Below are 27,317 nucleotides of genomic sequence, written 5' to 3'. Positions count from 1 at the left end.
TGTGGTTGTTTGGCTGTCAGCATCGTCCTTGAGCATCAGTGGTGAGCACCAGATGCCAGAGGATGGCTGGCACTGCCAGGGCTGGGATTGTCCTCAGAGCCCAGGATACCTGCAGGGCTGTGCTGTGGCTTTTCTGCCTCTTCTGCCCTGCAGACGCTGCTTTCTTGCCCAAGAGCAGCTTTTTGCAGATCTTACTTCTGTCCCTGCCTGGTTTCTTGAAGGACACCTGGGTGGCGAGAGTGAAGAAATCACCGGGCAGAAACCGTGGGTGAATTTTGCAATTTAAGCTCTTATCAGCCCTTTGTGTGCTTTGCTGAGGTGAAAACCACTCAGCTTTTCCTCCAGCGGCTCCCCCCGCGATTTCTCTGTGCACTTTCCAGGTAGCTGCAAGAGTTTACCCTTAATTTTGGATCCACAAAGAATCTCCTGTTTGGTCAAACTGTGGGTTTCCCCCCACTGTGGGTCTTTACAGTGCCACCCCAGCGAGGGAAACCGTGCGTGGCCGTCACAGGGACGGGAGCCAGCGGGTTGCTGCTTCCCTTGATGTCAGACAGGTTTGATGTTTCCCACATCCCCTCCCAAGCTCCTCTCCCGCCTGTCACTCCGCTCCTTTCCCCGCAGCGCGGATGTGAGGCTCGCCCTTCCGGGATGGAAGGGGATTCTTGACAGTTGATTTGCTTCTCATTTAAGTGGAAGCGGTTCTTGGAAGCCCCGAGCGTGCCCCACAGGAGCCAGATGCAGCGGGACCAGCCTGTCTGCAGAGACCTCTCTGCCTTCCTTCCAGGGGCAGAGTGGCAGCTCTTTAATCCGCCTTTTATTAGGCAAGACCCGCTACACTCGCCCCCCTGAACGCTGGAAAAACTGCAGTGTGATAGGTGGAAATGAGAGAGGGGCAAAAAGAGGGGAAAGAAGATAAATCCCACCCAAAGGGAGCAGCGGAGTGAGGCTCTGCCCTTCCTGCCGGGGCCACGTGGGGCCACCCAGCTGTGGGCACGTTTCCTGTGGAGCCCCTGCTTTTCCCTTGGCGTGAATCAAAGCTGCCCTGTGGGTACTGGGCAAATCCACCACAAAAGAGGTGTTTTCCCCACGCAGAGCTGGTACAGCCTCTGATAAGAGCCTGCAGATGATGGGGCGGGGATGCTGGTCCTGAAACTCCTGCCTGAAGTCTCTGGGCCAGGGAAGCACCTGGGTCAGTCTCTTGTTTGTGCCCCTCTCTGGACCAGGAAACTGTGGACATCGAGACTTTCCTTGCTTTCCTTGTTTTTTTTTTTTTCCCCTTCCATAAATTCCATTTTCAGAGCAGGTGCCTGCTCTGTCTTACATCATTTGCAGAGGATGAAATCACTCTGTCCCTGCCCAAAGTAAATTGGAGGGAGGATGGTAGAAATATTTTTTTTTTTTTTTAAGAATTGCCTTAAAAGTAGATAGGGAAATACTTTGCTTTCTTGACAAGTTTACAAGGTTTTGGGGACACCTGGAACTGCTTGAATTACGCCAATTTGGATAGAAAAAGTGTCTGTTGACTCTGGAGTTGAGTTACTGCTGACAGTTACAAAGTCAAATGACTCTTTTTCCTTTCCCACTGTGCCTCCTGTCAAGCTGATCTGTTCCAAGAGCGGTTTGAGTTTTCTTTCCCATCAGAAAACCGTCACCAGACGGTCACAGCAATCACAAGCAGATTTTTACTTTTTTTCTTGGCTTTGCCTCTGGGGTGAGAAATGAAAGGGAGGAGCGATGCTCTGGAAAGGGCTGGGTACCTGCTGGCAGGGACATCAGCACAGGTGATGATGTTCTGCTTCTTCCTTTTTCTCTTTTATTTTCTACCTTCTTTTTTACCAGTGTGCTCATTGCTTTTCTCTAAGCATTGTCTCTCTCCTCTGCTTTCTCCTCACAATCCCAGCACCAGGGCTGGTGTAAAGCACAACTCTCGTTGTGTATGTGACAAATCCTGTAATGTCACCGTGTGAGTGTCAGCCAGACGGGGCTTTTCAGCTTCCCCAAGGGAGTCTGACCTCTGGTCACGTGTGGTTCCTGGGGAGTGGAATCCGTGTGCTCCATCACGGGGGCTGGAGGAGAGCAGCCTGCCACGTGGGGACAAAGCACAGGACCAAACGTTTTTTTTCCAGCCCTCGGGGTCGTGCAGGTAACCTAAAAATACAGCTGGAATGTGGCTGGGCGGTGACATCCTCCTGCAGCTCGCGTTATCTGTCCGGTGCACGGAGCCAGGGTGTGGCTGTGAGCCCCAGAGCTGGCTGTGCCAATGTTGGCTCTGGCTGTGGGTGGCTTTGCCTGTCCCCATAGCCCTCGCTGGGCACTGGGAGGTCTCCCCCTTCCCCTTTGCATCAGTCTCACCCAGCCCTGGTGGCACCGTTGGTGTGACATCCTGCTCTGCTGGGGGGGGGGCACGAGTCCTGCCTGGAGTTGTGATGGATGGTCCCCAAACACCCTCTGAGGGGGTGAGAGAGATAACCCCGTTCCCTTTCCGGTTGGATTCGGTTCAAAGGCTCTATTTTAAAACAGAGCTGCCGAGTTTCCAGGCTGAGTGTCCCGTGCATGGCTTGGGCACGTGGGGCTTTCCTATGGGATGTGTGCCTCGTGTGTGGAAAGGCGAGTGCATCCTAAGCTTAGGGCAGTGCCTGCATTACAGGCTTGGTCAGGAAAGCTGCTGCAGTTCCCAGTTGGATGGTGAGATGTGGTGGGCATCAGGCAGTGTGGTGCTGGGATGGTGCAGCCAGCTGGCTCTTCTCTGATAAGAGGGAATGAGATATTCCATGAAAATCATCCCCTCTCCCTGGTTAGGCAGCAGCTCTTTTTTCAGGACAAGTGAAGTCATCCGTTCTGTGCTCAGTCCCAAACACAGCCATAAAAAGCTCCTTTCCAACCCCAGACGGGACATTTCTCTTTAGCTGCTCGTGGCAGAGCAGCTCATCCCCACATCCTGGCTGTGCTGGTGACCTGGCCCTAACCAAAGCTGCCTCAGGAGAGGCTGCCTGTATGCAGGGGAAGGGTGGGGAGAGGGGCCCGGTGCTGGCAGGGCGCTGTTTGAGCTCATTGCTGTTTTTAAGGGTGTGCTCTTCCACTTATTCAAGCCAACCCACTGGCAGGAGGCTGCTGGGAGGGATGGGAGCCATCCTTGTCCCTGGCTCTGCCAGGGTGTGCCAGACCCCGTGGCGAGTGCCTGACTTCTCCCCATATGGCAGGACTTGTTCCCCCAGCTCCTCTCACCTGTGACAGGGTGACATCCCAGCACTGAGGTGTGGGGAGGCTTCCTTACTGCCAGTTAAATTCCCGCTGCCTTTTGTTCCTCCGGGATTACCTGTGGCCTATAAAGGGTTGGATAATTAGTGGCAAAAGGTGAGCGTTTTTTAAGGCCGGGCAATTCCTACTGTGCTGGCAAACTTTTGAAAGAGCTGCCAGTGGTGAGACTTGAAAGGATGCTGGGGGTTTGGTTTTGTTTCTTTTTCTTTGTTTGTTTGTTTAAGATGCTTTTGAGATGTCGGGGAAACTCTGCTTTACGCCACCTCTGGTTCCTCGGGGGCTGAAACCCAACGGGACTAATTCAAAGGAAATTGTCTTTCCCATCCCACCTGCTGGGTTAGGGACTTTCTGCTCCAAAGCAGCTTTGTGACTCTGTGGGTGTCTGTGAAGATCCCTGGAGTGTCTATGTCTGGGTCAGGGGGAATTAGCTGTTAAGAGGGTTTGTGATGGGAGGACAAGGCAGCATCGCTCTCCCCGGGTGTTGGTGGCTCTCAGTGCCATCTGCAGTAGCAGCTCCTGCGTCAGCATCCTTTATGTGCTGATGATCTGTGCCTGAAACTATACCCTGGGAGTGGAAATGAGCCTGAGAAAATACCTTCCGCAGTCCTTCTGGGGCTTACATAAACACTATTTAAAATTAGAGCCACTCATTATGTTGGTATGTGCATTTACCTTGACCTCTGACTTTTCAGCCTGCAAATGTGCACGGCCCAGCACAGCCTGGAGTTGGGGGAGAAGAGCTCAGGAGCAAAGCAGCGGCAGATTTTCTATAATTAGTGCAAGGTAAAGAAGCTGGTACAGTATCTTCCCCTCCAGGCTGTCAGGGAAATCGAAAACAAAACTGCAGCCTGTCAAAGCTGAGCCTGGCTTTGATCAGGAACGGCAGCTCTGGCTGCTGCTGAGGGAAAGGGGAAGAGCAGCGACACTTTGCCACAGCTTTTCTTGCACGTGTCTGCAGAGAAACGAATGCTTTTATTCCCCCCACTCTCCCCTGCTGTTTCCCACCCAAATCCACGCAGAGATTTACGTTTTGCCACCAGAGATGCCGTCTGGGTTGTCACCCTGGAGTAGCTGCTGAGCCCCGTGCCGGTATTGTCACGGAACAATATTTCTACTATTTGTTGTGGTAATAGTTGTTAGTGGCAGAGCGATTAGCGTGTCACCTGCAGCACAACGAAATGTGACCTCTTTCCATGCCGGCACCCCCGCCGGTGCCCAGCGAGCGTGGGCGCTCCCAGAGCTCTGCCCTGCTGGCTGCTGCCAAGGGCTGTCCCGGAGCGAGGGTCTCTCTGGTGGGACGCCCGGGGCCTGCAGGCTGGGTTTGAATGACTCAAGTTTGTCGGAAGAAAAACGTGTCCCACCGGGATGCACTGTAGCAATCCAGCGCTCCGGCGGCTCCCGGAGCTGGAGCTGGCTCCCCACCAGTTTCCTGTTGACGTCACCTGCTATTTCGTTGCTGCAGTTTTTACAACTGTTGAGCTTTCAAGGGTAATCGGAGCCCGAGTCCGGCCAACCTCGGCAGCTGCCGATGAGGGAACGCGGCTCTACCTTCCCTGGCTCCCCCCAGTTGCTTCCACTGCTGCTCCCAGCCTTGGGGACCGCCGGGAGCTGGGGACAGCGGGGGGGCAGAGCTGCGTGGGGCCAGCGAGTGCTTGGGGCCATGCATTCCCACTGAAAAGAATCATCAGTGCTTGCAAGAAGTGCCGTGTGCCGGATCCTGCGGGGAATTTTTTTTTCCCCTCCCTCCGCCAGTCCGCCCCCATCCCTCTCTTCTGCCAGGCGTGCCAGCGCTGCTCTTCATTTCTGGGAAACCATGGACAAGAAGCAAGGTAGATGTTGCAATTTCCAAAACACGTGGTGGGGGAGAGCAGAGGGCAGATTTTGGTGCTAAAAGAGGCCGTGCAACTTTTTTGGGGTCAATCCGCGCGGTTTCGCTGCTTTCTCCTTGCTTGGGTGGGGGGGCCGATGTTTGCAGCTGGGGATCTGTTTTTGAAGCACTGGAAACCTGCATGTTTTGTGTGGGATTAAAACTCTGGCATCTTAATTGTAAAAAGAAGGGAAAAAAAGATAAATAAGAATCTAGCATGCCTAAAGGAAAATATGCAGAGGGTGAAGCTGGCTCCTGGCTCCGGTTTGAGTTGCATTCCTGGGACGCAGGGTTTTCCAGCGGCTCTTGCATGCTTGTCCCGTACTAAGAAGCCTGTTGCATGGGAAAAGTGGGTGCCCACGACCCCGGCAGTCAGGAGCTCTGATTCAGCACAGGCTGACAGGTTGTTCTGAGGCTGCAAGGGGCTTTTTCTGCAGCGTGGCTTTTTCCTTCTCCCTGCCGGCGGTTTTTGCAGAAGTGAGGAGTGCGATGACCCGCCGGAGCCCCTCTGCAGCAGGACCTCGGCAGGCTGATGAGTGATGGCTTTCAGCAGGTTGAGAGCCCTTTTTCCACTTCCACAGATAGCTTTTTCCACTCTCAACAGTGGAAAATAGCACAAAGTGTGCCTGCGAGGGGCTGGCTCTCGTGACCAAGCACCCGAATTCCCCTCTCTGCTTTGCACCCTGCCTCAAACGTCTTTATTCTTTTTTTCCTTGATGCTTTTTCGTTCCAGCTCTTTCTTTGCAGCAGGGCTGGGATCCACCCTCCAGCCTTCTGCCTTACCCATGGCATTTGACTCTCCTCCTCGGATCGAGGAGAACCGGGATGCATCCAAAACGTTTCCCCCAGCAGTAACAAAGCGGTGCAGCTCTCGGAGCAGCCTCCGACTTCACCTGGGGCTGCAGCCAGAGCCCCGGGGAGGCAGCGGAGAGGTTTAATTTCAAAGGTCGACTCAGGCAAATAGTTTTATTTACAGTTCTTTAGATTGTCCTGCTCGCTCCTCTCCGCCCACGCCAGGGGAGTGGGAAGGATAAAGCTCCCGGGGAGAGGTGCAACTTAATAGGGCTGAAGTTGGCGGTGGCAAAGATGAGGATTCCGGTGTAGAATTAGGCAGTTCCAGGAAGTGTCTGTGGTGGTTCTTAACTGGTGGAGGTTATAGCATGAGAAAAAAAAAAAATTGGTAGGGTTTTTTTTGTTTTTTCTTTAGGAGGAAATGGTTCCTTTCTTAGCATAAAGGATGCAGTTACGTGCCTGCAGCGTCACGTGGGTTGCAATTTCGTCCGCACCAGGAACTTCTGTCAGCTAATTTTCCCCTGCTCCGGGTACAGGGTGCTGTGCCGTGTGTGTCCACAGCCAGCAGCCACTTCCACTGCCCAGAGCAGTGCCCTGCCATCCCACGGGCTCTGGAGATTGCAGGGATAACAGTGACATGTCCCCAAATCGCCTCCTCCTGCTGCCGTTTAGCCTACATGGGGGAATCTTCTGAGGGGAACCGTGCTCTGTGCTTGCAGACACCCCTCTTGTAAGAACCCTGGGAAACTGGAGCCTTCCCAGGGTTTTTCAGGTGTCATGAGCAGTTGTGCACATTCTAGCAATTCCTCCTGCACTGACCCTGCTGGGATCCCAAATGTGGGAGAGACAGTGCTGGTGGGAAGGAGCTGACAGCAGCTGCCTGCGGGGGCTAAAGGCAAATGCTGCCCTGGGACTGAAGGGCTTGAATTGCAGGGTCGTGTCATGCCCATCCCACTTGCCTTTCTACTTCTCCCTCTTTTCCTTTTTATTTTTTTTTATCTCCCCTCCTTAGTCTTTCTCCACTCTTATTCACCCAAACAGGGCATGGGCTTTCCCTGAGGGGGCTGCAGAGGCACCAGTGCTGCAAGCAGTGGGAGAAACTTCAGCATGAAGGAGTTCAGGCCAGGCTACAGGGGCTGGAAATCTTGTGACAAGTTTTGGGAGAGCCATAACAGGCAAATCCAATCTTCTCCTCAGCTCCCTGGCTGCAGGGCAGCATCCAGGGTGACTTTATTCCTGCAGGCATGGGCTGAGCTGGGTTTTCCACCAACGTAGGTGGCCCTGGCAGAATACCTCCAGTTTCATCAGTATTTTTTCAGGTTGGAGCTAGGGAATACTTTTTGGGGCTAGGCTGGACGGGGTGGGAAGGGGGTGGTCACTGATGCTGGTGGTACAGTGCTGGGAAGGCAAGGATAGTAGTTTGGGGGCACAGGGAAGGGGGCTGATGTTCAGGGCCCCTTTTAGGGGAGAGTTCATGGCAATGCACAGAGGCATTAAATGACTCTCCTGTACAGAGCAGAGGTTTTGGGACAGGGATTGTCCATGCCCTTTGCTGCATGGAGAATCTAACCTGTGCTGCAAACCCTCTTGCCTCCAGGCTTGGGCTCCACCAGGCAGTTCACCCCCGTGATTCCCAATCCCAAACCAGGTGCTCGCAGCTCCCTCCAGCCTCGCTCCTGCAGAGGGGACTGAGGAAGGGCTGATGCCTGTGGGACTCCTGGCTCCAGGAGCCCCTGGACCCTGGTCCTGCCCCGTGAGTCACCCGTGGCCGCGATGCCAGGCGAGCCAGCGGCACAGAAGGCGCTTTGTGCGGGGTTACTATGGCAACTGGGGAGAGGGAGAGCAAACAGATGGAGCAAAATCCCAGCCAGGATGGGGAGGGTATTTCAGGGCTTCGTGTGGAGGTCTGGCTGCTAACTGCTGGGGGGCTGAGTGTGGAGCAGGAACCAGTCTGAGTTTTGGAGCAGGTCCTGGTGGAGGAGCGCTCAGTGCGTGTGTGGGGCTGTTCACAGTGCCCCTTCCAGCCCTGCCGGGTGGGCAATGGGCAGGGGACACTTTGCAGGCTCCCCAGTTAGAAGCTGCGATTGCCGTGACATGGTTGGGTTTCTAGAGATAGTTTTCATCCAAGAGGGGTCCGTTTGGAGTGGAATAACTCGCTGGATGCTTTTATTGAGCTGGAAGTTCACATCATTCACAGGAATCGTGCTGGTCCCACGCCTTAGGGGCCACTCTGATGCAGGAAAAGTGGCAGATAAGATGTGGGTATGGACTGATCCATGCTGATTCCCTCAGCAGGGAGGGATGCTGCTGCTCCTGCAGGTGGGACCTTTGCAGTATGTTCCAGACCAGCTCTAACCTGCAGATTCAGTGAGGTTTGCATTTGGAGAAGGACAGGAGTGGAAAAGTGAGTTCCAGGCACCTGTTTTATCTTGGAGCTGGCAGGGGACAGGGATGGGGGCTTTCAGTGCTGGGAACATGTTGGACGTGTGTCGTCCTTCTGTCTCGCTGCAGCTGCAGGAGCTCTCACACCGTGCCGTGTCTCCTGCTGAAATTCCAGCTCCTTGCCTCTCCCCTCCCTTGCCTGGCAGCCTTTGGAGTGCTGGACTTTGTCCACACGCCTGCTCCCGGGAGCCAGGCAGGTAGGAGCTGTCTTGAAGGGCTGTCCAAGGCCACTCTGAGCTGCCTGCTCCCATCCTAGTGCCCGGAGCACACCTTGATATTCCTGCTTTTTAATGCATCTTCCAGCTCTGTGCAGCCAGAAGCAACTTCAGCTGCAAAGTGCAGCTGCCCCTTTGTCTTGCCTGGGGGGATCAGGACCTCGATGCTCCCCTCGGGGTCTGGTTATTTTCCCAGTGTTCAGGGGTAGAATGTAAGTGTCTGGCCTGTCCTGGCCCTGCCTGAGCCCTGTTTCCCTCTGCAGCAGTGGATTTGGAGTTGGGAGGAGAGAACCCTCTTTCCAGTCACTCCTGGTGCCTTGTCTGGAGGGTCTTGGTCTCTGCAAGCCGGGGTTTGTGGTGGGTCCACTACTGGCTGACAGTTCCTATCTGGTTTTTCCATGTTTTCCCTTAGCTGTGTGTGGGATGTCCCCACTCCTCGTGGGACTAACCCCTTGGTTTTGCTGGAGGTCTGGTAGTCATTGCCTTCCGTGCCTGATCCAACCCTGGTTCTTCCCAGGAAGGCCTGGCTGGGGGTTGGGGGACGAGGAACCTCTGGACAGGGAGCATTTTCGGGAACCTTGCGCATCCCTAATGGCATGGGGACCTCTTGTGGCTGGAGAAACGGGGCTGGGGCCAGGCTTGGCTGGGCTCCCAAAGCCCAGCTGCCTCCCTCTCCTGGGGCCCTGCACGGGCCATGAGGGATACGCGGCTGCTGCCCGGCTGGGCTGGAGTGTGGAGGCTGAGCTGGGGTCTCCTTTCTCTCTTTCAGGTTCCAAAGGATCCTTGGAGCCACACAAACCGGGTAAGTGCCTGGCAGAAATCACAGCTTTAACCCCGAAAAAGGTTTAAATCTCCTGAGAGAGGGAACTGTTAATGGCCATGAAGGGTAAAGAGCGCTTTTGGGATACAGTGCTTGGCTGCAAGACCTGGAAAATCGTCTCTGTCAGTGCACCCTGGGATATTTCCACAGGCAAATCCTTCACAGCGATGTTGAGACTTTTTTGTGCTTCTGGTTCTTACCTGAAACTTTGGGCAAAGGGTCATGAGCACTGTGGTCTTCTTGTCACTTTGCTCACTGTGGTGAGGGAGGCCAAACCCTGCATTCCCTGCCTGGTGGCTGCAGGGAACAGGATGCTTGAAGGAAAAAAAGGCAAAGATCCAGTTGCTCATTTGTGTGTCTTCTCTTCCAGTGAAAGGCAGGAAGAAACCAGACCTGAGGATAACATGTGTCCCCATCAAACAGCCCGTTGCCAACACAACGTAAGTATCTCTGCTGCTTAAAGATGTTCTCCAGAGCTGCATTTTCTCAAGAGGAATGGCCTGTGAAGACTTCATAAAACCAGCACAGTTATTCTTCTCTCTTGAGCTCTGGCTCGTGAGTGATGAGAAGGAATTGCACACCCATGCACGTGTGTGTGCAGGCGCCTGTTTTGGATTTGAAATGGTCGAAAGGCAAAGGCTTGGAGACGGCTGTGCCAGTGCCAGAGGGCAAAGATGTGGTGGAGAGAGCGAATCTGCCCAGGGGAAGAAGAAGGCAAGGTTTTTAGTGCAGGGGAAGAGAAGAGGTGGTGGCAGCTGGGCCATGGCACGAGCAGGGGGACGAGGATTGGGGAATGCTTTGCGTGGCGTGAGTATTGGGGTTAGTTTGGATTGTTTGAAGCTCCCTGCCCTGGTATGAGGAGGGCACAGACATCTTACACTGTTGTGCTGCTTGGTGCTGGTGCCCAGCAGTATCTCAGGGCACTGGAATTTCTCCCTGCCCTGCTTGCTTCGTGCTGCCGGTGCTTGTTGTGCCGTGGGGGAGAGCCCAGGGTAGCAGCACTTGGTTTGACAAAGAGCAGACTGCTAAAATTCCTCTTCCATGGTGCTCTTCCAAAACACTTCAGGCTGTCTCCCCGCTGCTGAGCCTTGTTTGCTCCTGTTCTAGAGAACTCTCCCAGCTCCAGCAGAGCAGTGAAATCCCCGAAAGGGAAATATCACCACTGAAAATCCCGGGTAGAGAGGGCAGATCTGCTGGAGAGGGAGGCAGGGGAAGTCCCCCATTAATTAAAGCTGTGCATCCTCGCATGCAGCAGCCACCTCCTTTCCCCACGGGCGCATCTGTCTCCACTCCTGCCAGTGTTTGAATTTCCCCTGGAGAAGGCCTCAAGTTGGAGCCTGCAGGGCGTTTGCATGCCCAGGGGCTGGTGCAGGCTGTCCACAACTCCTTTTCTCTGCGCTTTTCAAGCCGCAGTGCAAATATTTGCGCAGTGCAAGGCTCTTGCTTCGAGCCTGAAGTACTTCCTTGAAGCTGGAGGTTGCCTCGTGCTCTGATGGGAATTGAGAGTTGGGCAATCTCTGCTCTTAGAAGGTCCCAGGGGATGGGGACAGCGGAGAAGTGAGGCAAGAGGGACGGAACTCTTACAATGGCTCCAAAAATACCGTGCTGCCCATGATGCGAAATGGGCAGCAACGAGGAAAAAAAACCATAAGGGACGACTTTTGCCTGCCTGGTGTTGTGCAGAGCGTGGCACTGAAGTGCTGCCTGCTCTGCCTGCCTGGAACAGGCAGCGAGTGCACACAAATGACTCACGGGTGAGGAATTACCTGTTGCTCTCTCGGTGTGTGTTTCGGGCTACGTGGCTGTCCTGTTACAACACCTGCCTGTCAAAACATGACAGCTGAGCTGCTCTGCCACAGGAACGGCTCCCTCTCAGTTCCTCGGGCTTGTCTCCTTGAACAGGGATGGGTTTGTAGCCTGTTGCTTTGATGCCTGTCTCACCTGGCTGACTCCCCGGGGTTCTTGCTGCCTGCGTGCAGTGAGTGCCTCGTGGGTGTGAGCTGAGGTGTTACTGGCACGATTAAAAGCCTCTGTGAGCGTTTGGAGGGGGCTGGTTTGAACCCACGACAAGGCACCGGTGGAAAGCAGCAGCTGAAAGTGCTCGAAGAAATGTGAAACTTGGCTCTGGCCAAGAGGGTTAGTGGAGCTGGGCTTTCTCCTGACTCTCTCTCTCTTTTCTTGCAGGCCCCCGAGGAACTTGGACTCCAGGGCGTTCATTACCATCGGAGATAAAGTACGTGTCAATGGGGTTTCCTTTGTTCTTGCTTCCAGTTTTGTTTGCCCTGTGCATGGAAAGCTCTGTGGATGGTGCCTGACAACCTGTCAGATCAGGTCGTGACATTCCAGAGCACCCTGTGAGGTGCAGCTCTGCAGGCATGAGACGTCCCCCAGCAGGACCTCTTCCCTGTGGAGTAATGGGGATGTCTGTGTGTGTTTAGAGCAGTGACTGCTGGGGGAGCTGATTGTGTCCTCTCCATGCCCACAGACTGCCCCAAACATAGTCCCTTTGTCCCACATACCCACACATCTGTGCTTCTGCCTGAGGCCCAGGAGAAGCTGGGGCACAAGGCTTCTCTCCATCTCTCCAAAGCCTTTCCTAGTGACCTAATGAAAAACACTGCTAGAAATAGCCACTGTCTTTCCTTTGTTTCATTCCCTTGTTATGGGCTCTCCTGGGGCTGCAGAAGCTGTTTGCAAGTGAGCTAAAAATACTCTGCATGGGATCAGCCCTATATCTAGTCCCTTCCAGGCTGGGAGGGGGTTTGGCTGGTGGGATCTGGGTCCCTTGGCCTCAGTGCGAGGTTTTAGGGTTAGGGGAGAGGAGGGGAAGCTTTGGCTGGGTCTGGGGAATGATTCTGCTGCCCGTGCTGTTTTCTGGCCATCGTGTCATGCATATTAATAACTTGGGGAGAGATGCTCTCTCTGACAGCCTGGGCATGGTGTGTGCAAGGGGACAGTGCTCCAGCTTAGGGAAAACACTCTGGAGTCACTTCCTTGCCTGCTCCAATGTTTGCAGGAAGGGTCTGGTCCAGATGTTTTGGAGTGACATGGTGGAGAAGAGGACCTGGGCAGAAGGGCAGCTTTGGGCCATGGGGGTGGATGATGACCTCGGGTCCATCGGGTCCGTGCAGGCCATGCCGTGCTTCCCATTGTCCTGGGAGGGAAGCGCTGGCTCCGTTGTTGCATCCATCCCATCGCCTCTTGTTGCTGGGCAGGGCATTGCTGGTTCCTGGAGCGTGCTGGGAACCGCCACCTTCTGGGGAAGCCTTAGGGGCAAATGCCAGGAAAAGCACAACACAATACCCTGGAACCAACCGCAGAGCACGTGTCCAGAAAAGCACCACCAGCTCCTTCCTGGAGCCTGCGCTGCTCCTCTGCCAGCTGCCCCGGGGGCGGGAGGTCGGACATGTCCCCCTTAACCCTGCTCTCCTCGTGTCAGGATCCACTGTCCTGCCCAGGAAAGGGCCGGCACCTTCCTGTGCTGGGCAGTGCATAGCTCAGTGCTGAGCTCAGGCACAGCCCTGCCTCGCTCCTGCCTCGCTCCTGCCTCGCCAGCCACATCTGGCTCCATCAGCACTAGAGGGAAGGTCTGTTGGGGCTGGAAGCTGCTGGCCAGGCTGTGGCCAGTGCTGAGGGGAGTTTGCTGGCCAGGATCCCAGCAGCCACATCTCCCAGCTTGGCTCCTCAGCGCCAGAGGCTGTTTCCTCCCTCCCCGCTCTGGGCGTAGCTCGCAGGCACAGCATCCGGCGCCGCGCCGCGCTTGTTTCCCACCCTCGCTGCCTTTGTGGCTACTGGGGCAATTTGGCATCCTGGTATTATTTGTGTTCCCTGAGACCGGAGGAAAAGTGGAGGCTGGATAAAGCCTGGCTAAAAGGTGGCCTGTGACTTATGAGGAGCGATGAATGCAGCGTCCAAAAATAGCGCATGTCTCACTCGGTTCGTGCCCTGCCCAGCAGAGCCAGCAATTACAGGGGAACGTGTCTTCAGGGAAACTTGTTTGTGGGCTGTGCAGGAGCTCGCTGGCACCCTGATGTGTTGGGCACTCTCTGGGCTGAGCACTGGCTGTGGGTTTTTTTCCAGTTTTAAGCAAAACTTACTGTAGTTGTACTTGCCTGAGCTTCATCGTTCGTGCTAACTCCTGTTTTACCTTGCTGGCTGCTTTCTGGTGGAGGTAGAAAGTATCAGAAGCAGGCAAAACCCATTTAAACTCCCCAGTAATGAGGAATTAAGTCACTATGTGCAGCATTCCATCTGACAGAGGCTATGCACAGATGTTGTTAAATGTATAGGTGTATTTGTGACCAATGATTTTTGGGATGTGTGGACAGGTGAGGGACCCCCAGCTGCACACAGGGATTTGGAGCTGTGGTGGAGACTCCTGACTGCTGCCCATGTTGGCCCAGGAGCTGTTAAAATCCTGCAAATAGTTCAGCAACTGCAGAAATACCCCCGTGTGGGTAATCCCGAGCAGGCAGAGAGGCACCAAAGGTTGGTGCCCTTTCCCGTGGCAGCGTGCCCTGGCTTAAGGGATGAAAGTCCTGATCTGCAGCTGCAGAGGGGGAATTAAATAAGCCTTGATGAGTATGGGGGTGAGAGGGTTTGGGCTCTGATTCAGCTGAGCCGAAAACACACCCATGTTCTCTAAGTGTGGTGCCTCTGGTACGTACAGGAGCGGGTGGAGTCCTGTAGGTGCCGTTGTTTGGAAATGCTCTGTACGACTGAGCTGAAAGTGTGGGATCTCTGCTGATGTCCTTGTTAAGTGTGCTTGTACCTAATTTTATTTTTTCTCTCTCTCTCTCTCTGAAGAACTTTGAGGTGGAGGCTGATGACCTGGTGGCGATTTCAGAGCTGGGCCGTGGTGCCTATGGCGTGGTGGAGAAGGTGCGGCACGCGCAGAGCGGCACCATCATGGCTGTGAAGGTGAGCACAGCTGCCTCCTGAGGGGATGGAGGTCGGGATGTGCAGCTCCAAGGGAGCAGAGAAACTGCTGAGCTTCACTGGTGGTGGCAAAATGGGGACAGGCTTACCTGGGTTTGGCAGCCTCTGGAGTTCCTGGTGTGGTTTGGCTGGTGACAGGTCTGTGCTGATACCAGCTGTGGGGCATTGTGGGGTTGATAACAGGCTTTGAAATCCAGGCTCGGTGCCTGCAGTGCAAGGTTTGGATGTCACAGTGCCTGTCCTGGCTGCTGGCCTGGTCCTGCATCCGCTGCAGGGCTTGCCAAGGGTTTGGCATTCATGAAGGTTCTGTCTGGCAGAGGGAACCTGGACATCTCCTGGGTGCTGCTGGCTGCAAAATAAGTATCGAACGCTTGCCCTGAACTGCAGGTCCTGTGAGTCAGACTGAGGGATGGTGGTGTTGTCACACCTGCACCAAACCCTTGTTTTTTCATATTTGTCTCAGAGGATTCGAGCCACTGTGAACACTCAGGAGCAGAAGAGGTTGTTGATGGACTTGGACATCTCCATGAGGACAGTTGACTGTTTCTACACCGTCACCTTCTACGGAGCCCTCTTCCGTGAGGTACTAGGCTGGTGGATGCCTGGGGGGCACCTGGGGCCAGTGTGATTGTGCTGAAAGGAACCAAACTGTGCCAAAACACCTCTGTGCTCTTCAGCCCAGCTGGGCTGCTTGAGGAGCTGCCACAGCTTAAAGTCAAAGGCTTCCTTTCTTCTTCTCCTTTGTGTTGTCCACGGCCTGGACTGACTTTGGGGCAGATCCTCAAAGGGAGGCCACCACAGGTAGCTTTGGTGGCACCTGGACACCTGTTCCCATCGCTGTCTAGTGCAGAGCCCATGTGCTGATGGTGTGGCCAACGGCAGCTGCGTGGCAGGGGCTGTGGCTTGTCCTGCGTGGAAAGGGCGGTGTCCTTTTGTCCATCCATCCCCCACCACTCTCTTTAGCTCCCACAGACTTCCAGAGAATTCCCTCTCAGCTGCTTTCTCTCCATCTGCAGGGCGATGTGTGGATCTGCATGGAACTCATGGACACCTCCCTGGATAAATTTTACAAGAAAGTACTGGAGAAGAAGAAAACCATCCCTGAAGACATTTTGGGGAAAATGGCTGTGTCTGTGAGTGCCTCTTGTGTTCTTACCTGGGTTTGTGCATCCCCTGAGCCAGTTGCAGGGCTCTGTTGAGGCCTGTGGTGTGTTTGCAGTGGGGAGCTGGTGCTGTGTGTGACTAATGGGTGCCTTTTCACTCTGTTTGTCCCCAGATTGTACGAGCTCTGGAGCACCTGCACAGTAAACTCTCTGTAATCCATAGAGGTAAGTGCTGGATGGGGTTGGTAGGATGTGGCTGGAGATCTAACCCTGAAATAAGCCATGGGGAGACTCCTTTCCAGGAGATAGGTGGTGTATCCATCTGGGATGCCTGAAGTGGGGTCTGCTGGTACTTATTAGGATCATGGTGGATAGATCTAGATGCCCAAGACTTGTTCCTGAGATGCATCCCTCATGCCTCTGCTTTGCAGGATGTCATTCTCATCCTCCTTTCCAGAGGAAGGGTTGAATGTAACAACTGAATTCCTCATTACCTCTATTTTTATGGGCATCTCTCTCTCTCTCAGAGTACTGAGGTGCCTTGGAGGCACAAAATCCCCACATCCTCCTGGCTGGGTAGTTATAGCAAGGGGAGGGCTGAAAGAGACCTTATGAAATCACAGATGGGAATTGTGACACTCAGGTCCTGCTCTTCACCCTGGTATATAGACCCTTGTGTGGTTGTGAACAGATCATGCTGATCATGGGACAAACTGTCCTGAGAATTTGGTAGAATTGGGCTTTTAAGGCTGTGCTGGGCACATAAATCATTCCTAAGGAGACGGGGATTAACTCCTTCATGTTGTATTTCAACTTTCTTAGAGAAGAGGCTCATTCTGCCTGGAGGACATGGTTATAGTTTACCTGTGGACAACTTTTATTGAATAAAACTGGTGGGGTTTTGTCTCCCTTCCCTTGTGTTAGAGCTGGTCTGATTCCCCTCCTAGGTCAGCAGGCAGTTGTCCACCTTGTCTCAGACTCTTCAATACCCCTGCAAAGACCCAATTTGCCCTCTTGCATTTTCTCTTAGACGTGAAACCTTCCAACGTGCTGATCAACAAGGAGGGACACGTGAAAATGTGCGACTTTGGGATCAGTGGCTACTTGGTGGACTCGGTTGCGAAGACCATGGATGCTGGGTGCAAACCTTACATGGCTGTAAGTGCAATCCTGTGCAGGCTATCAGCCTTTCTAGAAGAGACTGCTGCTTAGAAATCAGTCTTGGTTCACCTCCATCCTGAGCTGAAAACCACTTGAGAGTGCTCTGCTCTCCCTGACTCAGCAGAGCCCTCTGAGGATGGGATCACCCTCCCTGTAAGACCTGCTCTGTGTGTTCATCCCTCAGTGGGCCCTTCCTCTGCCACCTTCCATTTACAGAAGGATAAAAGGCTGGCTGGCTGGCAGGTTGCTCCCTGTTGGATAAAAAATGCTGAGGCTTTGCTTGGCAGGATCGTTTCATTTCATCCTCAAGTCAGTATGAATTTCCCTTTGCCATCTGTGGCGTCCATGTGGGTGGTGTGTGCTCCTGGGGCAGGATTGTGCTGCAGGGACAGTACAAGTCTCACTCTCCTGAGAAGAGGGAGTTGTGTGGAGCAAGACATGGCTTTCATCAGTGCCAGATTTAACCTCAGACCCTGCCTCTACAGGGATGTGAGCCAGGGAAATCCACCCAACCTGTATTTTAGAGCCAGAGGTTTTGCTCTGTGGGGTTTGCACTTGGGGAAAATGGGATGGAGTTGTAACATCTTCCATTTTGCTCTTACAGCCAGAAAGAATAAACCCAGAGCTCAACCAGAAGGGCTACAACGTGAAGTCGGATGTCTGGAGCCTTGGGATCACAATGGTAACACCAAGGGCTGGGACCTGCCCCTGCAGCCCTGGGGTTGGGATGGGGTTTGGTCTGGTGGGGCTGTAACTCTGCTGTGAGCAGTGGCAGCTGGGTGGGGGCTGCCACCAAACAGGGCTAAATGCTGAGTGTGATCGCTCAGGGCTTGAGATTAAACAATCAGAGCATGGGGGGTGGGGGGCTGCCCTGTGCACACAGGGTACCTGACCCCAGGGCAGGCAGCTCTGAGCTGGGGTGTGCTGCCAGTGCTGCCACCACTGCTCTGGCTCTTTCCAAGTCAGCTGGCAAACTTGCCCAGGAGACCATCCATCTTCTGTCCTACGCCCCCTTCTTGCTCCTTCCTGATGGATTCTGGGGTGTTATTCCCAAGTGGTTCCCTTGTACCCCTCTGCCTGGTTGCACAGAGTTGTGCACAGCTCTGAAAAGCTCCACTTAGCTCTGAGCTGTGTGGGCTCAGGCTCTCAGGTGTCAATATATGGATGACTGTGGGCTTAGCTGGGCATCCAAAAGTCTGCCTTTTAAGGGCTTTGCAGTTCCCCTGTGTGCTGGCTGGAGAGGTGATCAGTGGAGCAGGGTTTGCTGTAGCTGGGGCACAGCCTTCCTGCTTCACCCCCTCTCCCACATCCCCACAGCTCTGCAGGGGGATCAGGACGAACCCTGCCTGCAGTGAGAGCTGCAGTGTGTGGTTTGCAGCAAATCCTGCCTGTGGGGTAGCTCAGAGCAGCCAACAGGAAGGGGAAATACTTTCAGTTCCAAACTCGCAGCTGCTCAGGATGGTTTATCCACCTCCTGCAAGAAATGGATCTTGCAGAAGGCAGCTGAGATCCTCTGGCGCCAGAGGACAAAGGAAATCCCAGCTGTTGGCTCCGAGGGATGCTGCCCGAGAAGCAGGGCTCTTGCTTTCCAGGAGACTCTCTCTCTCTTTCTCTCTCTCTCTCTCTCTCTCTCTCTGTGGGTAGATTATTTTCAGGAATTTTTCCTGTGCCCTCTTAGCCAGGGCCTTTTGTTTTGGGTGCTGCATCCCTGTGCTGCACAGATCTCTTGGCAGATGCTCCTCCCCAGCCGGTCTTGTCCACAGTGCCAAACCCAAGCCCCTCTCCTTGGTGTCCCCCTGCCAGTGCAGAGCTGGGCTGGCTGACCGGAAATATAATCAGCTGCAGGAAGCTGTGGGATGGGAGACTGTTAACGAGGGAATATCCAAACCTTTCCAAAGGTGGAAGGGAGAGGGGACCTTGCTGAAAGCCAGCCAGCCTGCAGCTGAGTTGGAACCCTGACCTGTTTGATTCCCTCTCGTGTCTTCTTTCTGGGTTGGCTTCCTGGAGGTTTGTTTGGGGTTTTTTTTAAATATTGTTTCTGAAGGAGCTGGATTGATTTCAGACTAGACAGTTTTTAGGCCATTGAGTTGCAGGGCTAATCCAGGCCTTCACTGCAATGGTGGCTGGATTTGGTTTTCCAGCAGCAGGAGCTGAGCTCCCCTGACCTGAGCCAGAGGCAGGTGAGGGCATCGGGCTCTGTCCTGCTCTGTCCTTTCAGGTTTGTTATTCCTCCCATCCTGTCTCACCCAGCCAGGCAGGTCTGGAGGTTCTGTTCCCCCTTTTGAGATGGGAACTGATCCTTGGCATGAAGAGAACTGCCCAAGAGATGGGATGAGCTGCTTCCTGCTTGAATGGTTGTGGAGCAGAGGCGACTTGTAGGAAGGATGCAGTAATTGAGGTGGTTTTGGCAAAGATCTTGATAAGTGATGTTCCAGCACTTAATTTTCTCTTGTGTTTGTGGATTTTTTGTGTGTTTAGCTCATATAGTACTAGCCTGAGGCCCAGAGGCTGCCTCAGGGCCAGCAGAGCACTTTGAAAACCAAGTGCAGAAAATGTGTGCTGTTACTATCTTTTTAAATAATCCCCTTTTACATATCTGTGGTGGCTTCCTGTAAATGCATTAATATGCTGAGCCAGCCTCAAAAGGAAGTATTTTTGGCCTCTGGGTCTTTTTATTTAAAAAAAAAAAAAAGGAAGAAAAAAAGTGGTATGACCCAAATTGAAAATGGTTTGTAAGGAAAGAGGGTTTGCATTTGGCTCTGAGCTGGCTGAGGCAGGTGGGCTGTGTGGGGTCGTGCTTGTCCCGGTGTCTCAGGTTTCCCTGCCTCCATCCTCAGATTGAACTGGCCATTCTCCGCTTCCCGTATGAGTCCTGGGGGACGCCCTTCCAGCAGCTCAAGCAGGTGGTGGAGGAGCCCTCTCCCCAGCTGCCTGCTGACCGCTTCTCCAAGGAGTTCGTGGACTTCACAGCGCAGTGGTGAGTCTCCAGCTTCTCCCAGCCTGGCTGATGAGGAGCCCTGATCCATAGGGGCTGGAGTGAAGCGTGGGGCTGGGTTTTGACATCCTTTTGGAACCTCTTTTCCCCCACCTTGCCGTGCTGGGGCTGGTGCTTGGCATGGCAGGAAGTGCTGCCCAAACAGGTTTTGTTCTTGGCCTGACTCACCCGGGCTGGTTGGAAGGCACAGACGTTTCCCTTCCCCTTTTGCTGTTGCTGCAGCTGAAATTTTGGTGTTTTCTGGCCCAGTGGCAGTGAAACCAGAACAAACCCCTGGCAGCCTCTGGGTGAAAGCTGTTTTGTGGTTTTGTGGGAAGCTGCTCCTCTCAGGGTATCCCCTGCTCCCTGTCTGCTGCTTGGAGCTGCCAGGCAGCGCTGAGCCCACCCTGTGGGTGTTGGGAAACCACCTCTCCTCCCCAGTTGTTCTGGTCTGCGTGGGGCAGGCTGCAGAGCTGCTTGGCTTGCGCTTTTCATGGCAAAACACTGAGTTGTCCTTTCCCAGTTACCTGCCTGGCTGCTCTGCTGGTGGTTCAAACCTGCTCAGCCAAGGAGGGAGAGGGGATGGGTGCAGCCCACAAGAAACATGTCATGTTGGTTGGGAGGGGGAGATCCCCTGGGACAGACCACATGCAGCAAAAGAAAAAATTCCTACAGCCTTTCTCTCCTATGTTTTTTTTTTTTTTTTCCTTCCAGCTTAAGGAAGAACCCAGCTGAGCGAATGAACTATTTAGAACTTATGGTAAGTGTGGAGCTGTTTCTGCTGGTCTTTATTCCAAAGCATTTGGAAAGTCAAATCAATGGTCCAGCAGGCTCTAGGGAAATGGGACAAGAGGATGAGTGGGTGATTTTTCATGCCTGTAGCGGGATGGGTGCAGCGTGTCTAAGGTGGAAGGGTGTGTTGATTTCACAGGTGTTAAGGGCAGGGTTTATGGGGTTTATCTCCCTCTGTCCTGTCTGCTCTTGGAGAGTTTAAACCTCAAAGTGTGATAGCACAGCTGCCAAGATGGGGTGTCCCGCTGGGGTTGGACCTAGAAATGCCAAAGTTCATCTTTAAGCTGAAGGATGTTGTCTGTGGGAGCCTGGGGAGGAGGTTGGTGCCCACCCCCAGCACCTCCCCAGCTGTGTGACATCCCCCAGGGTCTGCTCTTGGGCCTGTCTGTCCTCGGGTGTCAGCTGATGTCGTGTTCTTCGGTCTCATTGGCAGGAACACCCGTTCTTTACCTTGCACGACACCAAAGAGACTGACATGGCCTCCTTCGTGACAGAGATCCTGGGGGAAGACTCCTAACTCCCGGCAGGAGCACAGCTCCGGCTCCCTGCAGCCCCTCCGTCCCGGCTCCCCCGCAGAAGAGCGAGCGAGGACTCGAGTTGATGGTGGTTTGCACACATTGCACCTCCCCAGCCTGGGGGCACCTCTGGCCCCACCTGGCCTTGCAATCTCTTTTCCTCTTTGCCTTGTGAAATCCCCCAGGATGAGCCTTTTGAAGCCAACACCTTTCCAGCTAAGCCATGGGGACTGAAGGCTCAGGAGCTCCCTGCTGATAACCAGCGTATCCCTCCCGGGGAGAGGACTGTGCCCCATGGTCCCTGAGCGGGCAGAGGGTGCCAGAGGGCATCTCCCCTCCCCAGCAGCCTGTGCACAGTGCAGGGGGGGGATGTGTTTCTTTGCTGCCTGGGGAAGGCAGAGAGAAGCAATGCTGCTGTGCTTGCACCACTCCTGCCTGCCCAAAGCCCCTTCCTTGGAGTCTGGTCTCACTCGCCTTCCTTTTGTGCCTGGCTCTCTGTTCCCAGGACCTACACAGCCTTTTAAGGGGTTGTGGGACTCCCTGGGTGTGCTGCTTTTCACACCAGAGGCTGTTTTGATGCCTGGCTCTACACCTTAATGACCCTTGGAGGCAGCATCAGGTCGGGCATCCTCCCCACCCTCAATCGATGCGCTGCTCCCGTGTGTGGGGGGAAAAAAGGGCATTTTTTCATGAGCCCACCTCGGCACGCGCTGCAGCCCACGCTGTTCCCACTCCTGCCCACGAGACTTCATCCAGCACTCCCTTCCCTCGTGGGCACAAGGTGATGGAGAGGCAGCAGGTCCTTGGTGCTGCTTCTCTCCCTCCAGCCCTGGGCTGGGAGGGACACATCCCTGCCCTGGGCAGCGCCTTCCACAGCCCTGGCTGCCTCCACCTCCCCTGGCTCGTGGAGAACACGCTGCTCCATCTGCCTTCCAACCTGGAGCTGATGTTAAGACCTCGCACTGTGACACCCACTTGTCTTGGAGGCTGAACTCGCACTCCTCGTGTCCCAAACTGCCTCCCACCCCCTCCAGCTGCCCAGGTGCCAGTGGGAGCCAAACCCCAGCGACTCGCCCAGGGCTGCCGCCAGTTGTACATTTGATGTCTATATATAATGGACTTTGTAACGTGTTTCCTGGTTTTAATCTTAACTTGCTATAAATTAAAAGCCCTCCTGTGTGGGAGGAGGGAGGAGCAGTTCCTTCTCTCCTGACAAATCCACTGTGAAAACCTGATGTGTTTCCCTGCGCTCCCAGCCCGAGGAGCCAGGGGAGCAAGAGGGATTTCTGGCTTCTACTGTACATGATCACGGATAAATGCACCAGCTGTGGATTTTGGGATTTTTTTTTTTTTTTTTAATAATTGAGTTTTTCAGAAGGATTTTTTTTTCTTTTCTAATATATATTTGTGTGTGTGTATGTGTGCGCTATATTATATATATATATTATATATATTTTTAAATCAATGATGAATGTGTGAATATCTACGTGGCCAGCAGATTTGGTGGAATGGATAGCATTTTTCTGGCTACATTTGGGCAGGTGGGGAAGGGGTCACTAGAAAACACCCTGGCTAAGATTTTTTTCTTTTTTTTTTTTTTTTTTTCCTTTTTTTTTTTAAAAAAAGAAATACATCTATTTTTTAACTGAATCTTTTAAAAACCTTATTCCTGAAATTCAAGCCCTGGAGGTCTGGATTTCAGGGTGCATTTCCAGTGTTCAGGGTCCCCCCCCCCTCCAATGAAGAATGATGTTGCCTTAAATTCACTGCTCCCACCTCCTGCAGCCCAGGGTTTGAAGTGGCACTGGGGACCCTCTGCCTGGGAACTGGGGTGCTCCACACCCTCTATCCCTGCCAGCTGCTCCCAGGAAAGCTGCTTTGGGACAGATGGTTTTCAGTCCTTCATGTCCCCATGCTGGGCCATCAGGCAGCAGCGCTTTTCCCCCCATCCTCCCTCTGATCCCCTTCCCCGAGTCAACAAACCCTGAGAAAACCAGCCCAGGTGGAGCTGCACAAACCCTGTTCAGCTTTGGTTCCATCCTGACCCCCCCCCCCAGCCCACCTGTGGATGGAAAATAAGGAAGTGATTGATGTTCATGTCTCCCTCCTCCTCTTCATCCTGCTCTGCAAACCACCCGATGCTCACCTTACCCGCTCGGTTTGATAGCTTTGCTGCTCAGATGTACAATTGTATTTTTTTTTTCATAGTTGGTTACTTTGGATTACTTTTTGTTTTGATGTTGAGCTTTTATTTTTTTTTTCTCCTTCTTTCCTTGTTTTGACCCCTCTCCCCTTCCTTTATCTCACCCTTTTTTTTTTTTTTTTTTGGTGCTTTGGGGAATGGTGGGGGGTTTTGCATGTTTTTTTCCCTCTGCTGCATTTCTCCTCCTGGAGAAAGTCCTGATTTCTGTGTTTTGGGGAAAGGGTGTGACTGCCCTTTCAAACAAGGGGGAGATGCCTCTGGGGTGGGCTTGGGCCCCTGTGGATGAAGTGAGGCTTTGCTGAAGAGGCAAACATCGCCTCTGAGTGCCATCTGCTCTGCTTCATTTGACAGGGATCTTACCTGTCCTAATCCCATATCCCTCTTCACCTCTGCACTTCCCTGTCGTGTGTTGTTCCCTCTGCCCTGGCAGTTCCCTGGGGGGAACCAGCTTGTCTTTAAGGTGGGTGAGGATTTTCACTTGCATGGGAAGCCCTGCTCCCATTGTACTTTTGGGAATGGTCTGTACCCCTCAACTCCAGTCCTTGTTTTCAATAAAATTCATCTTCAAACCTGCTTCTTGGTGCCTCTTGTAGTGTTTCAGCATCAGCCTTGGGCTGTTCAGTCTCCTGAGCAGCCTGAGGATGTTGGGGGTGACTGTACAAGCTGGGACCCCTCGATCCCAGCAGGATTCCCAGAACGGCCCCCATGGGAACTGGAGAGGGAGGTGGCAGCTTGGGGAGGGATCCTGCTACCCGTGTACTTTCTCTTCCTGTTGTGGGGCGATGCTGGACCCAATCTGGGGGGTGTACGACCTGGGAACCCCCCAGAGCATCACCCCAGGAGTGAGACCTTCCCCCCCCCCGGAGCATCCTCTCCCGGGAGCGCTGCCAGGGGCTACCCAGGGCCCTGCTCCCCCCACGCCGGGCTGGGAAGGAGGGTGGGTGGGTGCCGGGGAGGGGGTTCCTGGACAAGGGAAGAACCCCAGGATGGGGGGTCCCGGGGCAGCAGGCGCTGCCCGTGGCCGCGAGGGGGAGGCAGCGCCCGGCGCCGGGAGCGGCGGGATGAGCCGGGAGAGGCGGGATGAGCCGGGAGCGGGACGCGGCGGGGTTCCCCCTTCCCATCCCAACCTACTGTGATCCCCCCCCACCCCCTTTGACACCCCCAGTCCTCCCTCGGGGGTGCGTGACCGTGGGAGGTCCGGGATATTGTCCCCACGGGTGGCGGAGCTGCAGCTCTGGGAGACGGGGGGCGGTTTCACCCCTCCTCGCAACGGGACAGGGAGCAAGGGGATGGTTCCCTTCCCAAATATTTTCCCTGTCAGCCTTCTTAAAGCAGGATCAAGCCGGAGACAAGCACCTCAAGCATTTGGTGGCGATGATCTGCCCGGACATGGGGGCCGAGCGGGGTCAGCGATGATGGGAGGAGCAGGGACCCCAGGAACACCCACCCGCGTGGCGTGGGGACACGCTCGGAGGGGGCCCGACCTGCCGGGAGCTGGAGTCTGCTCTGTTCCAATTACCAGCCTAATAGCTACATCGAGGCCATTAAAAATGCATCACTGCCTCCGAGGGAAGAACTTCAGGATAAGTGGAAAATTCATCACTTTGAGTTCCCTTATTAGGAGAAAAGGTGGGGTTTTTTTCCCCCCATTTGTCTGAAACAGAGGCAAAAAGAGGTTATTTCTGCCCGGTGACTTCCCCATGGGACCATCACGAGGTGTGAACAGGCAGTGCTCAAAGCCGGGTGAGGACACAGCTCCCACTGCAGAGAAGGGAAAACTCAGCCCATCCAGCACAGAGAGGGGACACGGGGACCGTCAGGGCTGCAGTGGCTCAGCCCTCCTCAAATGAAGGGCCAAGAGCTTTCCCTGCCCTGTGCTGAGCACGTGTGCTGGGAGCAGTCGCTGTGGGAGGGCAGACCCCCAGTACAGTCTGTACTGGTCATACTGGCCCTTTGCTGGGCTGGTTCATCATGGACTGAAGTGATAGAACAAGGAGCAATGGGTTCAAGCTGAAAGATGGGAAATTTAGGTGAGATAAATGGAAGAAATGCTTGGCTGTGAGGGTGGGGAGGCCCTGGCACAGGTTGCCCAGAGAAGCTGTGGCTGCCCCATCCCTGAAAGTGTCCAAAGCCAGGTTGGACGGGGCTTGGAGCACCCTGGGCTAGTGGAAGGTGTCCCTGCCCATGGAAAGGTGATCTTTAGGGTCCTTTCCAGCCATCCTGTGATTTTATTCTATGGTGGTTCTCTCCAGGAGCTCCTGAGCTGGAGCTCACGCCGTTCCTAAGAGCCGTGTGCGGGGGAGAGCTGGCTAATGGCTTAGCAGGGGGTGTGATGATGCAGCCAGTTTTCTGGGGCTGCAGGTTATTTATTTTGCTAAAGTTTTCTCTTTCTCTTTTTCTTTTTCCCCCCAGTGGCTGAGCCTGTATCTAGGGCAGGTTTGTTTTTTTTTTTTTTTTTGGTTCAGGTGGCCTGTGGGCACCTTTGAGATCGATAGTGTAAATTAGCGAGTTCACACAGGCCACGGGTTTGTACGAGACGTGTTCAATTCTCCCCTAATAGCTGTCTCACCCAGAAACTTCCAACGCTCCCGCTCTCGTAGCACCTAAGCACTAATGAGCTGAAGCTGCAGAATAGCAATGAGACCTCAGGAATATGGATCAGCCTTTCCTGGCCCAGCCAGAGGCTTTAAAATCGTTTCAGCTGGCACCTGGAGAGGCCAGAGCAGCCCAGCAGGGAGGGAAGGGCTTAAGAGAGGTGCATGGGGTGGAGAAGGTCTTTGCTGCCCGTGGTGAGTGGCTGGGGATGTCTCCCAACTCTTCTCTCCAAACAGAAGGGTAAGTGGCTTGTTTTGGGGTGAGGAAAGCTCAAACTGTGGTTTAACCACAGATATCCAGGTGTTTTAGTGCCCTCCTTTTTTTTCCCTGATAACTGGTCATCCCTGAGTACGAGTTTCTAGGCTTTGCTCTGTTTTAACCACTGGCTTGGATAAAGCAGCATCTCCAAACATTTTCTATCTGTCCCAGCAGCCTGGTTTACAAACCCAGCCCCAGAGTGTGTGTATTTGTGGGGCAAGTTGTGGAACTCGTCCGTGATGGAGCAGCTTTGCTGCTCCATCCCTTGGGAATTGCACCAGGACCAACAGCAGCTCCCCACAGAAGGGGTGCCAGAAAACTGGGGTAAAGCCACAAAGCAGGGGGAGACGTGCCCAGGGGATGACGTGCACCCTCAGGCTTCCCTCTCAGCATGACATTCCGGTTGATTTTTCAGAGGCGGGAATGCTGGTGGGGGAACGTGGGGGTGGGAGAAGGAAGCCTCAGCAGCGCAAGGCCTGAAAATATCAAAGCCTGAAGCAAACGCTTGGGGGGTGACCCGGGAGGTCACCTGCCACGCAGGGAGCCCCGGAACCCTGGCAGGTTTGCCTGGAGCCTCTCCAGCCCCCCGAGGGGTGGCTCTGGCCCCTCTCATGCTGTGTTAACCTTTCTGGAAATACCAAGCGGTGCTGGAACAGGCTGTTTATTTCCAGACGCCGGGAGCGGCGGCGGGTGCTGCAGGCACGTGGGCAGAGGGCTGAGAGGAGCCTGGAGAGCCAGGGTGGCTTTTGCACTTGATTTACGTCTCAGAGCAGCTTGGGGTGGAGGAGACGGAAACCTTGATGAGCCAAAGCTGTTACCTTGCTATCAGCAGTGTTTTCCTCGGTGTCATTCCCTGCTCGGAGCCGCTTGTCTCGTCTCGAGTGATACACTCTTTTCTTCTTAAGGAAGCTGAGATTTCACAAATAAACCCCAAGGTTTCGAGGCAAAAGCTCTGGCTTGGGGTCTGAAGCTGTCCCAAATGCCATGAAACGTGCATGGCTGCTCCTCTCAGTGAAGGCAATCAATGAGTATTTCCCAGGTCATCCCGACCCTCTGCACAGGCCCTGCAGAATATCACTGCCTGCAACAGGTCCCGTTCCGTGTCGGCACAGAGGAGCTGATGAATGAGCTCGAGGGTCCCCCAGGATGTGACTGTGCAGTGGAAACCGCGCCGGGGAGCCCTTGCTGGGGCAGGAGGTGTTCGGCTCCCGCGCTTCCCCCGTCCCTGGAAACGGGAGCCCCAGGGATGCTCTGTGCCTCCCCCCTCGCAGGGCTCGTAATGGCTGTGTAAACACCCAGCAGCTGCCGCGCGAATCGATCCGGGCTGGCGCTGCGCAGCTCCGGGGACAGGGAGAGACCGGGCTGGAGCGATGAGCAACCGTGT

General features: G+C 54.2%; 1 protein-coding gene across 2 annotated transcripts in view; it reads left to right on the top strand.

Annotated features, from left to right (window-relative positions):
• Positions 1-23,653, top strand: part of MAP2K3 (mitogen-activated protein kinase kinase 3) — a 30,126-nt gene extending 6,473 nt beyond the window's left edge. Inside the window, exons 1-13 of one of the 2 annotated variants that reach the window (XM_027889503.1) lie at positions 4,781-5,087; positions 9,344-9,376; positions 9,765-9,834; positions 11,579-11,627; positions 14,201-14,314; positions 14,796-14,915; positions 15,349-15,465; positions 15,609-15,660; positions 16,466-16,593; positions 17,201-17,278; positions 19,434-19,573; positions 20,285-20,330; positions 20,796-23,653. In XM_027889503.1, the coding sequence (XP_027745304.1) occupies positions 5,072-5,087; positions 9,344-9,376; positions 9,765-9,834; positions 11,579-11,627; positions 14,201-14,314; positions 14,796-14,915; positions 15,349-15,465; positions 15,609-15,660; positions 16,466-16,593; positions 17,201-17,278; positions 19,434-19,573; positions 20,285-20,330; positions 20,796-20,879 (1,047 nt within the window). In that variant the 5' untranslated portion in view covers positions 4,781-5,071 and the 3' untranslated portion in view covers positions 20,880-23,653. Of the gene's footprint in view, positions 1-4,780; positions 5,088-9,343; positions 9,377-9,764; positions 9,835-11,578; positions 11,628-14,200; positions 14,315-14,795; positions 14,916-15,348; positions 15,466-15,608; positions 15,661-16,465; positions 16,594-17,200; positions 17,279-19,433; positions 19,574-20,284; positions 20,331-20,795 lie in introns of those variants that run through there. The other variant, XM_027889501.1, reaches the window with a different exon arrangement.
• The last annotated feature ends 3,664 nt before the right edge of the window (positions 23,654-27,317 follow it).

Source organism: Empidonax traillii, unplaced genomic scaffold, assembly GCF_003031625.1.
Source record: "Empidonax traillii isolate 1590-97213 ecotype Southwest subspecies unplaced genomic scaffold, ASM303162v1 scaffold263:size1499331, whole genome shotgun sequence".
Taxonomy (NCBI): Eukaryota; Metazoa; Chordata; class Aves; order Passeriformes; family Tyrannidae; genus Empidonax; species Empidonax traillii.
This window is presented reverse-complemented; position numbering and strand designations above follow the sequence as displayed.